At 37.5% G+C, this 15,551-nt stretch overlaps 1 protein-coding gene across 1 annotated transcript; it reads left to right on the plus strand.

Annotated features, from left to right (window-relative positions):
* Positions 1-13,913: 13,913 nt before the first annotated feature.
* On the plus strand, positions 13,914-14,903 carry LOC109460447 (olfactory receptor 52P1). The gene has a single exon (XM_019755837.2). It carries the CDS (start codon positions 13,914-13,916, stop codon positions 14,901-14,903), a length of 990 nt encoding a protein of 329 aa, XP_019611396.2.
* The last annotated feature ends 648 nt before the right edge of the window (positions 14,904-15,551 follow it).

The raw sequence follows: 15,551 nt of genomic DNA on the forward strand, positions 1-15,551 counted from the left end.
CTCTATGATTTCATCATCCAAGAACTCTGGGCACAGCCATGACTCTCCAGAGGTCAAGGAAAGAGCGAGGGTGAAAGAAACAGTTGTTAGGGAATCCCACTGGGACCTTTAATTCAAAGAGCAACATGACTTGAAAAGTAGCTCTCAGAGGAAAAGGGATAATTTTGACCTTTCCGTTTTTATATAATGATGGTATTATATGACTTCCCTATATTTGGTGGATGCCTGTAGCTATGGCTTTAATAGAGACTTACGAATAAGGTCATGCTTCAGAGCTGCTCGTGAGAAAACTTAGGTACCTCTGTGTCATTATATGAGGAGCACAAAGGACTGAATCAACAAATGGTAACGTCCTATCAGATGAGACTACATTCTTTAAATGGACACAAATTTTGAAAGAAACAGAAAATTTTGTATCCAAATTCCTCCATAATGAATTTCTCTGCGTAACCACTGTTGAAAAGAATACAGCAGGGCCGGCCTGGTGGCTCAGGCGGTTAGAGCTCCGTGCTCCTAACTCCAAAGGCTGCCGGTTCGATTCCCACATGGGCCAGTGGGCTTTCAACCACAAGGTTGCCAGTTCAATTCCCCGAGTCCCGCAAGGGATGGTGGGCTCTGCCCCCTGCAACTAAGATTGAACACGGTACCTTAAGCTGAGCTGCCCCCCAGATGGCTCAGTTGTTGGTTGGAGTGTGGGCTCTCAACCACAAGGTTGCCAGTTCAATTCCTCGACTCCCGCAAGGGATGGTGGGCAGCGCCCCCTGCAACTAAGATTGAACACGGCACCTTGAGCTGAGCTGCCGCTGAGCTCCCAGATGGCTCAGTTGGTTGGAGCGCGTCCTCTCAACCACAAGGTTGCCGGTTCGACTCCCACAAGGGATGGTGGGCTGTGCCCCCTGCAACTAGCAACGGCAACTGGACCTGGAGCTGAGCTGTGCCCTCCACAACTAAGACTGAAAGAACAACAACTTGAAGCTGAACAGAACCTCCACAACTAAGATTGAAAGGACAACAACTTGACTTGGAGAAAAGTCCTGAAAGTGCACACTGTTCCCCAATAAAGTCCTGTTCCCCTTCCCCAACAAAATCTTAAAAAAAAAAAAAAGAAAAAAGAAAAGAAAAGAATACAGCAGTTGTCCTCAAACTTTAGGACTTATTTAAAAACACAGATTGCCTAGTATTTCTGACTCAGCAGATCTGGGGTGGGACCTAATATACTGCATGTCTAACAAGTCCTCAGGTGATGACACTGCTGTTCTGAGAATCCCACATTGAGAAGCACCGGCTTAATATATAGCCAGTTGTGTTCTGAGCACCTACAAGTGGGGACTATTTTTAAGTTATATTTAATAACTCATTCATGTTTAGTTGCAGCTGAACAGAGATGCTGATGCAAGCTCTAAAGATTCCACATTTAAAGGATGCAAGTTTGTGTAGTTGCTTTTCTTTCCACTTCTGTCAAAATACAAACACCTTTTGGGTAATACCTTTACCCGATAAAGCCAGAGATTCTTAAGAAAATTCTAAATTTTGTAATTATTCACACTTTTTCTTTGATAAAAATACTAAGTAATATTTTTCTTCATTTTGAGATGGTAGCAGCAGTTTGTAATTTTTTGTGGAAATCTGGATGGTATTGAGAAAATTTTGCTCTATTGTGTTAATGTATGCTTTACTCTAGGGCAGTGGTTCTCTCCCTCTCAAACCCAAATTACCTTTAAGTAATTCTTAATTATGAAATTACATGTATCATCTACTTTATAGATATAAAATCTATATAATGTCTTAATTGTAATAGAGAAGAAATAAAAAATAATTGGCAATCTATGTGATAATTATATGCATAATATATTTATGATACATACATATATGTCACAAGTATATGTACAATATACACATGTGTCATCCAGGGTCTCTGGTCCCGCTCCCCACATAAGAACGCAGGATATGGTGAGGCCAAAAAGGAACACCCACGGAGCCATAGATAGGCGAGTCATACCACTGTAGTCTCACTGGGGGCTGGGTTGGAGACACAGGAGACCAGAGCCACATGATCCGCAACCCGCCGTCCACTTGTCTCTGCCAACCAACCTCACTTGCTAGCTGCAATCCGCCTCTCTGCAATCTGTAATCCACACTCCGCCATGCCATGCCACGCCACACCAGCACGCCACACCACTACCCCACTGCACTACTTTGCTAGCGTAGCCACAGCAGTTATATCAGTGGCTAATGGCTAACCAGTAACAGCTGATGGCCAACTAGTCACAGCTGATGACCATCTACTACCTGAGCCAGCACCTTTCTATGTGAAGCCAAGAGCCTGGAAACTGCTCTCTGGGGCTCTGTCCCCACAACATGTATGTATAATACATATATATAATGAAAATAAATAAAATGTCTTTCAATATGCAATGTTCAGGCCTTTCTTATCATTATAAGAAACAGAAATCTAGTGAAGTTAGAAGTTTTGAATACAACATGCTTCATTGCCATCAGGGAATTAATATTTCTTGGTAAAGTTCTAAATAAACTAAGGTAGAACCAGTCTTCAACTCTTTATTAGGGAAATTCAGTCACTATTAAAAACATGCATGATAGTGTGAGAAAATATGCATGATAGTGTGAGTTATTATCTAGCAGATATGACTCACCTGCCCCTCTGCGTGGAAGGTACTTTGCCATTCCATCATAATGGGACTTGACTGTGGCTTGTTTTGAGCATTGGGAGGTTGGCAGACGTGACAAAACAGAGGCCCTAAATGTATTTGTATGGTTGTGCTTGGCTCTTTGTGTGCCAGGGACTTATTCTGAGAGCATGTCCCAGGTGGCCTCTGGGTCCTAGGGTGAAAATACTTGGAGCTGACATGAATTCAACTCAAATCCTGAAATCAAGCTCAGAAAACCCGCCTCATGTGCATAGCTATCCAGCTGAGTCCAGCCTAAAATTAGCCAAACTAAAGTAGAACTGAAACAAAACATGTGTTATTACAAACTATTAGTTTCCTATTGTTACTGTAACAAACATGTAGGCTTTAAAAATACAAATTAGTTATCTTACATTTCTGGAGGTCAAAAGTCAAACATGGGTCTCACTGGGTGAAAATCAAGATGTCAGCAGGGCTATGTTCCTTCTGGAGAATCTAGGGGAGGATCTATTTCTTTGATTTTTCCAGATTACAGAGGGCACTCTCATTTCTTGGCTTTTTACCCTCTTCCCTCATCTTCACAGCCAGCAAGAGCTTCGGTCCTTCTCACCCTGCCATTTATCTGATGACACTGAACACCCTTTCTCGTTCTCTTTCTTTTGCCAATCTCTGTCACGTATAAAGACCCCTTTGATTACATTGGGTCCACCTAGATAATCCAGGGTGATCTCCCCATCTCAAGGTCAGCAGTTGACGAACTTTAATTCCATCTTCAACTTTAATTGCTCTTTACCATATAACCAAACAGATTTTAAGGGTTTAAGATTGGATGTTTTTGAGGGGAGTGGGGGACATTATTCTGCCTATCTTATAAACCATTGAGTTTTGGATTGTTTTGTTATGCAACATTATCATGACAAAAGGCATCTAAAACTAATGTACTTTGTATTTATTACAGTTTTGGCATAGATGATGGTCAAGAGAATTTCCACATATGTGAATATCTCTCAATGAATTCTCACTATGTAGAATTTTATCATCTTTGCCTTCTGCCCGTTATATGTCAGAAGGGCACTCCTCTTTCTTAACTGAGAGTCAATTAATGACGTAAATTTAGCATATATTCTTCTCACATATTTTGTTTTTAAAATAATTATGTATTTGGTTATTAAAATATATTATCTTGCTTTGTGTTTCTGTGTTTAATTATAGAAGGTTTACTCTGTAACCTTTTTCATGTAACATTTTGTATAACTTAGTTCTTTATTTTATCTGTAACATAATACTCCATCCTTCGAATTTAATGCATTAAAAAAAATTATGTGAACCTTCTAGTTTTTGTTATAACAAGTAGAGAACATGCTTTTTATGTCTCCTTATACAAAGAGGTTTTCTGCATTAGAGATCTTAATTGGTCTGCTATGATTTGCCTTTTGTGATAATGAATAAATAAATTTATAAATAAATAAAACAAGTGTGCCAAACTATCAATCTCCTCAGTCCTCATGGCAGCTTTGGGTGGGGTGGGTGTAAGAGTGCGTGTCAAGGTGGAGCACTGTCATGGAGGCTGGGCTGCCTCCAATTATGAGGAGTCTCATTCCTTTATACCAAAATGCCATAATTTTTCTGTTCTTTGAAGTTTCATGATATTACAATGTTGAAATATCCTATAATAAAATATAAACCAAGAAACAAATTTGCTTTACTCAGGGTTATCCATACTTTCACCTTTAATACATATTGTTACATTTCTCTCAAAATATTTCTGACATTTTACACATCCACACACATCAATGCGAGTTTCCATTTCCCCATATTCTTGATAGCACTTGATATAGTTTATTTTTGCTAATCTGATGCATATGAAATGGAATCTCATTATTATGTATTTTTATGTAACCAAGTGAAATTTACTTCTACATATTTTGCCTAGTTTCCTTAGCTGGTTGTTAGTTAAAAAATTGATTTGGAGTTATTTTTATTTTATGCTTGAAAATACATTTTCACTTACATGTGTTTCAATAATTTTCTCCTAATCTATTTACTTTGAATGTTATTACTCCATGTCATACTAACATAAATTATGAAAAAGAGAACTGTATCAATTGCTTTATTTATGATTTGTACATCTTGGTCTTATTTTCCTTATTTGTTCAGTGTCATCAGATAAATGAATGTGATATTTTAAGAATTTGTCTTTAATCCACTTAGATTTTTTGTTGTCTATGGGTCATGAAATGATTATATTCATTATGTTTTAAAATATATTAATAGATAATTCCAACTACTGATTAGTACACTCTATCCTTTCTGAATATTAATGGCACATATGTCAAGCAATTGTGTGTTTCTGGGCTTTTCATTACTTTATAGCAGGTGTTATTCTATAAAAGTTTGACATAAACTTCTATATCTTCTAATACTTCTTAAAATCTAGTAGGGCAAGTCTCCCCACCTTGCTCTTACAAACTAGGCTTTTCTTAGAAATTTATTTTTCATATGTATGTTATTGTTTCACAGGTTCTACAGAATTGTTTTTGGGAGTTTAATTGGGCTTACATCTAAATTATAGATTCATATAAGCAGATTATATATCATAGGTATATTGAGTTTTTCATCTCAGATCATGGTGTGGTGTTCTCTTTAATCACATATTTTATATTCATAAAATCTCTTAAATTGCTCCATAATTTTTCCTAAATTTTACCTATCTATTTATGTTGATTTTGCATGTCAAACTTTTTTTCTGAAATTTTTCTTCTTTTATATGTTTTATTAGTAGTAGTACTCTTTTTTTTAATTAAAGTTTATTGGGGTGACAATTGTTAGCAAAGTTACATAGATTTCAGGTGTACAGTTCTGTATTACATCATCTATAAATCACATTGTGTGTTCACCACCCAGAGTCAGTTCGCTTTCCATCACCACATATTGGATCCCCTTTACCCTCATCTACCACCTCCTTATCCCCTTACCCTCTGGTAACCACTAAACTATTGTCTGTGTCTACTAGTCTTCATTTCTCGTTTGTTTGTCTTGTTCTTTTGTTGTTTTTGGTTTATATACCATATATCAGTGAAATCATATGGTTCTCTGCTTTTTCTGTCTGACTTATTTTGCTTAGCATTATAATCTCAAGATCCACCCATGTTGTCTCAAATGGTACTATTTCATCTTTTCTTATGCCTGAATAGCATTCCATTGTGTGAATATACCACAACTTCTTTATCAATTCATCTATCAAATGGATAGACGACACTTTGGTTGTTTCCATGTTTTGGCCACTATAAATAAAGCTGCAATGAACATTGGAGCATGTGGTCTTTATGGATAAATGTTTTCAGATTTTTTTTGGTAGATACCCATGAGAGGGATTGCTGGGTCATATTGTAATTCTTAATTCCTCAAAAATCCTTAATTTTTTGAGGAACCTCCACAGTGGTTCCTTAGCGGCTGCACCAATCTGCATTCCCACCAACAGTGTATGAAGGTTCCTTTTTCTCCACAGCCTCTCCAACACTAGTTACTATTTGTATTGTTGATGATAGCCATTCTAACTGGGGTGAGGTGATATCTCATTGTGGTTTTTATTTGCATTTCTCTGATGATTAGTGATGTTGAGCATTTTTTCATATGTCTATTGGCCATTTGTATGTCCTCTTTGGAGAAATGTCTCTCTAGGTCCTCTCCCCATGTTTAAATTGGATTGTTTGGTTTTTTGTTGTTCAGTTGTATGAGTTCCTTATATATTTTTGATATTAACCCCTTATCGGAGGCATTGTTTGCAAAAATCTTCTCCCATTCAGTTGGTTGCCTCTTTGTTTTGTCGATGGTGTCTTTTGCTGTGCTGAAACTTTTTAGTTTGATATAGTCCCATTCATTTACTTTAGCTTTTACTTCCCTTGCCTTTCAAATTCATAAATTGCTATTTGAACCCAAGGTCTATAAGATTAGTACCTATGTTTTCTTCTACGCAGTTTATTGTTTCAGGTCTTATGTTTAAGTCTTTGATCCATTTTGAATTAATTTTGGTACAAGGTGACAGATAGAACTCTAGTTTCATTCTTTTGCATGTGGCTTTCTAATTCCCCGAGCACCACTTATTGAAGAGGTTGTCTTTTCTCCATTGTATGTTTCTGGCTTCTTTCTCAAAAATTATCTGTCCATATTTATGTGAGTTTCTTTCTGGGCTCTCAATTCTATTCCATTGATCTGTGTGTCTGCTTTTCTGCCAATACCATGCTGTTTTGATTATTGTTGCCCTGTTGTAGAAACTGAAGTCAGTGAGTGTGATACCTCCAACATTGTTCTTTTTTCTTAGTATTGCTTTGGTATTTGGGATCTTTTGTTGTTCCATACAAATCTGATGATTTTTTGTTCTATTTCTTTAAAAAATGCCATTGGGATTTTGATGGGGATTGCATTCAATCTGTATATTGCTTTGGGTAAAATGGCCATTTTTAACTATATTGATTCTTCCAATCCATGAACATAGGATGTCTTTCCATTTCTTTGTGTCTTCTTCAATTTCTTTTAAAAATGTCTCATAGTTTTCAGTATATAGGTCTTTCACATCCTTGGTTAAATTTATTCCTAGGTATTTTATTCTTTTTGCTGCAACTGCAAAAGGAATTGTTTTTTTAATTTACTTTTCTGAAATCTCAGTTTTGTACACTGATTTTGTAGCTGACAACTTTACTGTGTTCGTTGATTGTTTCTAATAGCTTTTTGGTGTAATCCTCAGGGTTTGCTATATATAGCATCATGTCATCTGCAAAAAGTGACAGTTTAATATCTTCATTCCTAATTTGGATGCCTTTTATTTCTTTCTCTTGCCTGATTGCTCTGGCTAGGACTTACAATACTATGTTGAAAAGCAGAGGTGATAAGGGACAGCACTGTCACGTTCCTGAACGTAGAGCAAAAGCCTTCAGTTTTTCATTATTAATTATGATATTAGCCCAGAATTTGTCATATATGGCCTTTATTATGTTGAGGTATTTTCCTTCTATACCTATTTTGATCATAAATGTATGTTGTATCTTGTCAAATGTTTTTTCTGCTTCTATTGATATAATCATATGATTTTAGTCCTTTGTTTATGTGATGTATCATATTGATCAATTTGCGTATGTTGAAGCATCCTTGTGCCCCTGGGATGAACCACACTTGGTTGTGATGTTGCATTAGATTTGCTAGAATTTTATTTATGATTTTTGCACCTATATTTATCAGAAATATTGGTCTGTAATTTTCTTTTTGTGTGTTATCCTTACCAGGTTTTGGTATCAGGGTAATGTTGGTCTCATAAAATGAGTTAGGGAGTATTGTCTCTTCTTCAATTTTTTTGGAAGAGTTTGAGTATGATAGGTATTAGATCCTCTTTGAAGTTTGGTAGAATTCACTAGTGAAGCCATCTGGTCCTGGACTTTTGCTTTTTGGAAGGTTTCAGATGACTGATTGAATTTCCTTACTGGTGATCGGGCTATTTAGATTTTTCAATTCTTCGTGATTCAGGCTCAGAAGTCTATATGTTTCAAAGAAATTGTCCATTTCTTCCAGGTTATTGAATTTAGTGGCATATAGTCCTTCACAGTATTCTTGTATGATCCTTTGTACTTCTGTGGCATCTGTGATAACTTCTGCTTTTTCATTTCTGATTTTGTTTATTAGTGTCTTTCTCTTTTTATCTTAGTGAGTCTACCCAAGGGTTTGTCAATTTTATTAATCTTTTCAAAGAACAAGCTATTTGTCACATTAATTTTTTCTATTGTTGTTTTGTTCTTTATTTCATTTAGTTTTGCTCTGATTTTTATTATTTCCTTCCTTCTGCTGACTTTGGGTTTCATTTGTTCTTCTTTTTCTAGTTCTTTAAGGTATAACATGAGGTTATTTATCTGTGATTTTTCTTGTTTCTTGAGATAGGCCTGTAATGATATAAATTTCCCTCTTAAAACTGCTTTTGCTGCATCCCCAAATTTTTGGTAGGATGTAATTTCATTCTCATTTGTTGCTATGTGTCTTTTGATCTCTCTTCTTATTTCTTCTTTGACCCAGTTTTTCTTTAAAAGTATGTTGTTTAATTTCCACATATTTGTGTTTTTCCTGCTTTCTTTTTGCAGTTGCTATCCAATTTCAAAGACCTGTGATCAGGGAATACGCTTGGTATGATTTCAATCTTAAATTTGCTGAGGCTAGTTTTATGTCCCAATATAGGGTCTATCCTTGAGAATGTTGTATCTGTCAATATTATTAAACTCTTTTAAGAGTCTCACAAATTCTCTGTAGGTTCTCATATTTTCTTTAAAAATACTAATATCATTCACACTTCTTTCTTTTATTATTTTTTTCTTATTGCTTGTCTGTGACCTTCAATACAATGCTCAGTATGGAAGGAGTGGGGGTGATAGTGGATTCCCTTGTTTTTGTTTGTTTTTTTCTTTAGAAGTATTTAGGAATGCTTCCAAATTTTCACAATTTAGTACACATTTCTAAACTTGTTACTTTCCAATATCTAATATAACTTGCTTCCCATTATATTTTCTTGAAAACTATATAGTTGGTCTGAGATTTCATATCTATTTTCATTAGGTTTTTGTAGTAACATCATGTAATATTTTCAGAGTTGCTATGTCTGAGTTCAGTCCTGTTTTCCATTTTTAGTACTCATATTCTTTGTCCTTTTTCTTTTGCCAAGCACTCCAAATTCATGGTAGACATACATGAATGACACAATGAAATAAATTAAGAAAACACATTGGTTTCTGTATCATTCAAGTTTCAATCAGCAAAACATAACCAATAGGAGATGTGTGTGTGTGTGTGTGTGTGTGTGTGTGTGTGTGTGTGTGGTGGGGTGTATCTGAGATGTGGAGAATTAAAATACAAACAAAACAAAAATAAGGAAAGAGTTTCAAGAGAGTAGTCTACAAATACTCCTTCCCTGATCTTTAACAAAAGACTCTACCTTCACCTCTCTATTCTGATCTGGTCGACTAGAAGAGAAAAGCTTGAATGCTCAATTTGCTAGGGAACACAGACATTCCCTAGATGCGTTTAGCCATAAACCCAGTGCTACACACCAAATTCCCAAGGGGGGCTGTGAGATAGGTTTCATCAGTATAACAACCTCTTGGCCCAGTATTCAGATAGTTGAGGGTAGGACACTAGTAATGTTCTTTCAGTCTTCTGAGGATACTTCCACAATGCTGCGCCTTCTCATTTCTGCTGTCGTGGAGACATGTGAGTGTGGGTTAGGGAAAGACTCTGCCGAAGACATTTGTTTGAGAAGTCTCTCTGTGCAACTGGTGATAAGAAGGTTACATCAAAGCAAGGAGAATGAAATTTAGAGGCCAGGAAAGTGGATTTTGCTGAATAACACTTTCATGCAGTCTAATTTGGCATTTTATTTAACAGGCTTCCTAAAAGAGGAGTTTTAGTTTGGTATTAGGCTCAGTATTGGAAAGGGGATCATAGTGGGGAGCTGCCAGCAAATAGAGAAGCAAGTACTGTGTTAGCCAGACTAGGGAAATAGAGGCATTGTTCAGAAAGTTCAAGACATTTACTATGATATTCCTGAAATTACTAAAAAGACATAATCACTCACTAAGCATTTAAGAGAAATGTGTGTGCCTAGTAAGATAGATAGACACTGCAGGAATCACCAGAAAGAGACTGGGCGAGGGGAATCAGCAGACCCTTAATGATTACCTTGAACTTTGTTACGCTCCAGTGTTCTTTCAATGGGTAGAGGTAGCTCAAATTTAGCTGTGCTCTTGTGCAGACAGAACAACAACCTGTGGTTTATGGTTTAGTTTCAGGCATGGAATGTCTTCTCCATCCCTAGTCTTTTCCCCAAATTGTGTTATTGGAACTTTTATCTTACTGAGGGCTTTGGCTTTAATGTCACAATAAGAATTGGCATAGAGATTGAGTCAGAGGGGCAGGTTCAAACTGAGTAAGAATGGTCACAAATCTTTATCAATATTATAAAATATTTTATACAGGAGATGGTATGAGACAACAGTTTAGTGGAGGGTGATAGATGAGGCTAAAGGCGATCAAATATATGGTGATGGAAGGAGAACTGACTCTGGGTGGTGAACGCACAATGGGATTTATAGATGATGTAATACAGAATTGTACACCTGAAATCTATGTAACTTTACTAACAATTGTCACCCCAATAAATTTTAATAAAAAGAAACGGTGGTGTGAGACTACAGACTCATTTTTGTGAGCTGGATTGGGTGGTGATGGGATGGAGTGAGATAGTAAGAGTACCTAGCCCTATGAAGACGTTGGTGTGCATAAAGGTTGGGATTCCTTAGAAAGAAACGACAAGAACTGCATGTAATGTTCACTTACACCAATCAAATTAGGAGCCAATTTCATCCAGTGATATGTGGTAATCTATGCTCTGTCTAATTTCCACAAGAAAAAAGTCATAAAGCATAGAGTCAGAGACCTAGGGAGCAGGAAGCAACCTCAATAAAGATTCATCAAGTTAAGCCTTCTGGCTTTGGGTGAGTGAATTAGTGAGATGATTAAAAACTACAGGAATGTCTGGCATAAACTAAGAAGTTGAGTTGGTATAATGAGCAGGGCTTTTCTGCTTCTTCTTTTGACTCTAGGTCCATTATCTATGTTGAGCTACCCAGCTGAGCAGAGATCCTCATTAGCTCAGCAAGTAAACCTGTGTCATAAAAACCAGAGCTGAATGCATCTAATTTGGCTGAGAGCAGCCAAAGAAAGTATTTTCCAATCTCTTAATGATTGTCATGTGACCCTAGAGGGCATACAGAAAAAATTATAAAGAACTTTTTCTTTTTAGCATGTTTGTCCAACAATGGTACAGGTGTCATTATATAAATGTTGAAGCTAAGACTAGATTCTAGTTGGTTAAGGAAATTGCATGAGGATTCTGTACTGGATGTAAGACCACTTTCCTTTTAAAGTGAAGGCAATGATAATAGTAAATGACATCTTTTGAGCACCTTTTATGGCCACAAACTAGGTATTTGTCTTTAAATTTCAAGAACCTTACTAAGTATTATTATTACCATAGTACAGATCAAAAACTGTAGCATCTTACAGGAAAATCGACCTGTCCAAGGCAGGCAACACTGCCTCTAAGAGGTAAATACGAAGATCTATTCCTAGTTTTATGGATTCCAGAGCCTACAATCTTTTTTTTTTTTTTTTTACCACCACACATTTCTGCTTTAAAAACTCCAACATCTGATGCCTCCGATATTTTCTTCTTCAAAGAATATGTGAAGGCAAGTATGAAATCTGGAGCAGATCTTGTCTGAATATTAGGTGAAGGTCTGGAGAGCTCAAATCACATCAGTTACTGTCACATTTTTGGACAAGACCAAACTCTCACCTTAATGTGTTTCTCCTTAGGGAAGATAAAACTCTAGGTCAAATTGATCAGAACCTTAGCTCTTAGCTGCCCCTGTCCTCCCAGCCATGCACTCATGAAGTAGTGTGTCCAACAAGACTTCATGCATGCTTCCTGGTACAAGCCACATTTATCTCTCTTCTGTGGCGTTCATGTGGTTTATTGGCCGTGAGCTGCAATTAGAATAGCACTTGTCACTGACTTTCTCTCCTTCTGTTAGTCCCTATGTCTGTTAGGGGAAAAAAAGTATTTGATATTGTTTTCCAACATGTTTGGGCTATCTGGTGCTTTGTCTCTTAAACCCCCCTAAATAGTAAGAAAATATCTGTGCCATCCAAAAATAGAGAAGCTATTTCTCTGTGTTTTTTTCCCCCCTGTGACTATATACATACAGTATCTGGTCTATTAAGGAACAGGATAGTTCACCTTTCTTCTCATCTCACCTATACACATCTGGAGTAAGAAAGAGCTGAGGCAGAGTTCAATCCCCTTTGATAACTATTTTCTTACTCTTCAAATTTCCTAGAATCTATGGCTTTTTTCTACTGATTATCCAGCTTCAAGAATAAGGCTAGTTATATAGGAGGTTCTCACTAAATATTTGTGGCTGAATAAATGGATATGAATTTCTGGGCAGTAAAATTCTCATTCCCATTTTGGAAACTTCCAGTTAAAGTGATGTCTCAGTTTTTGTCTTAAAGGTTGGATCTTTGTTTCTATCCATTACCATAATGATTTCATATGTACTATGTAATTCCTTTTAGTTTAAATACTCCTTTTTTGGGACTGTGTACTCCTAGGGAGTGGAAGTTTCGGAAAGGTGGGATAAATGAGAGTAGTACAAGATTTTTCCACAAGGAGAGATGAGTCAAGGTAGAATTATAAAATCATTTCCTGGCATTGTGAAAGGGTGAGGCTAAGAGGGATATGGCTACATCTTTTCTTTGAAATCAATAAAAACCACAGATAGAATGTGAATGAAGGATTAACATGGGAGTGGATTGTAAAAGGGTGGAAGTTTCTGTTTCAGAAATAGAATTAAATCCAAAAAAGGTTAATTTCAACGTCTTGGGAAATGGAAACTGGACATGTGAGGATAGATAAAGCATCTTTAAAAAAAAAAAAAAATTAAAGCTTATTGGGGTGACAATTGTTAATAAAGTTACATAGGTTTCAAGTGTACAATTCTGTAATACACCATCTATATATCATATTGTGTGTTCACCACCCAGAGTCAGATAAAGCATCTTATGGAATTTCAAGTGAAGGTTGATTAGGGATATGGGGAAATACCTCTTTGTCAGTGAAAGGAGTGGGAACAACTATGGTGATATTAAGATCATAAATAATTACCAAGCACTAGGTCCCAAACCAGCACCCATTCTAAGTTGAAAAACTAGAAAAATAATATCCAGATTCCTCCAGTGAATTGTGTTGGGTTTGTGTGCTGGACTGAGGCTCCCCCTTAATCTCTTCTCATACTCCAGAAAAGAAGTTGAGAGAGAGAGATTCCTAAGAAGGATAAATGGAGTCTATACCTTTCTTTGAGGACAATAGGCCTTAGCTACAGAACAACTATAATTTTTTTAATGATTATTTGAGCCCTTGCTCACATTCATTAATTTTATTTAACAAATATGGTGTGCCAGGCCCTACTCAAAGCTCTTTACAAATATTAACTGACAAAATTCTCTTAACAACTTTAGAGGATGGTACTATTATTATCCCCATTTTATAGATGACAAAGCTTGCCCAACAGTGTATAGCTAGTAAATGTTACTCTAGTCTCATTTATATCCCCATTCTGTGTTGTCTCTTCAGGTAATATGCTACAGTGTGAGAGTTTCTGACCAAAGAAGATGCTCGGAACTCTTGGCCAAACCATGGAGTCTCCTAATCACACTAACTTGGACCCTTCTGTTTTCTTCCTCCTGGGCATCCCAGGTCTGGAACAGTTCCACCTGTGGCTCTCACTCCCTGTGTGTTGCCTGGGCACGGCCACAATTGTGGGCAACATAACCATTCTGGTTGTTGTTGCCACTGAACCAGTCCTGCACAAGCCTGTGTACCTGTTCCTGTGTATGCTCTCGACCATTGACTTGGCTGCCTCCTTCTCTACAGTTCCCAAGCTACTGGCCATCCTCTGGTGTGGAGCCGGACACATCTCTGCTTCTGCCTGCCTGGCACAGATGTTCTTCATTCATGCCTTCTGCATGATGGAGTCCACCGTGCTGCTGGCCATGGCCTTTGATCGCTATGTGGCCATTTGCCACCCACTCCGCTACGCCACTATCCTCACTGACACCATCATTGTCCGCATTGGAGTGGTAGCGATGGTCCGGGGCTCCATGCTCATGCTCCCATGTCCCTTCCTCATTGGGCGTTTAAGCTTCTGCCACAGCCATGTTATCCCACACACATACTGTGAGCACATGGCTGTAGTGAAGCTGGCCTGTGGAGATACTAGGCCTAACCGTGTGTATGGACTGACAGCAGCACTATTGGTCATTGGAGTTGATTTATTCTGCATTGGTCTCTCCTATGTCTTTATTGCACGAGCTGTCTTCCGCCTTTCATCTCATGAAGCTCGGTCTAAGGCCATAGGGACCTGTGGCTCCCATGTCTGTGTCATCCTAATCTCTTATACACCAGCCCTCTTCTCCTTTTTTACCCATCGTTTTGGCCACCACGTTCCACTCCATATTCACATTCTTTTAGCTAATGTCTATCTGCTCTTCCCACCTGCTCTTAACCCTGTGGTATATGGAGTTAAAACCAAAGAGATTCGAGAAAGGGTTGTCAGGGTATTTCAAAAGGGGCAGGGAACTGGGGTCAAGGCATCTGGGTGATCCAGGAGTATAGAATGGACATAACCCAAAAGAAAAGATTTTCAAGATTAAATAATCCTCAGAATTTCAGATTGGAAAGAGGTTTTAATAAGATGATGATGTCCTCCACAGTAGCTTCTAGACCATTTCCAAGATTATTAAATCACAGAGGCCATCAAGTTGGTTTAGCATTCTTAACTTCCATCTAAGGAAGTGTGATATTGGAAGATCCTTCCAGCCTAGGTTAAAAGAGCCTCTGCATGGTCAAAGGAATTTTGCTCACTTCCTGGCCATCTCCCGACATAGCAGGCATGGCTTTCTGACTTCATACTTTAGGCTATAGCTGCTACCTTACCATCAGTAAGTATCAGAAGATAGGACCATACAGCCACAGTAAAAGAAATTACAGCTGCAAGAGACATAGGCTTTTGCATAATTCCTGTATTTCTCCATCAGAACCTGAAGCCAAGAAGAGGAAGGATTCAGCAATACCCATAATATTACCTAGTGGCAGAGCAAGGGCTTGAAAACTAGAATACTTTGGTAGAGAACAATAAGACTTCTATGGATGAGGCCACAGGAGAAGTCAGAAATAACTCTTCATTTCTAAACTTGGAATATTCATCCCATAGATATATTTCTGTCTCTATCATTTCAGGAGCCAACCTC

This window comes from Rhinolophus sinicus, linkage group LG06 (assembly GCF_036562045.2).
Source record: "Rhinolophus sinicus isolate RSC01 linkage group LG06, ASM3656204v1, whole genome shotgun sequence".
Classification (NCBI taxonomy): Eukaryota; Metazoa; Chordata; class Mammalia; order Chiroptera; family Rhinolophidae; genus Rhinolophus; species Rhinolophus sinicus.

What these genes read in the sequence shown, in the direction of transcription:
- LOC109460447 (XM_019755837.2), top strand. Translation starts at nt 13,914, where the DNA reads ATGCTCGGAACTCTTGGCCAAACCATGGAGTCTCCTAATCACACTAAC.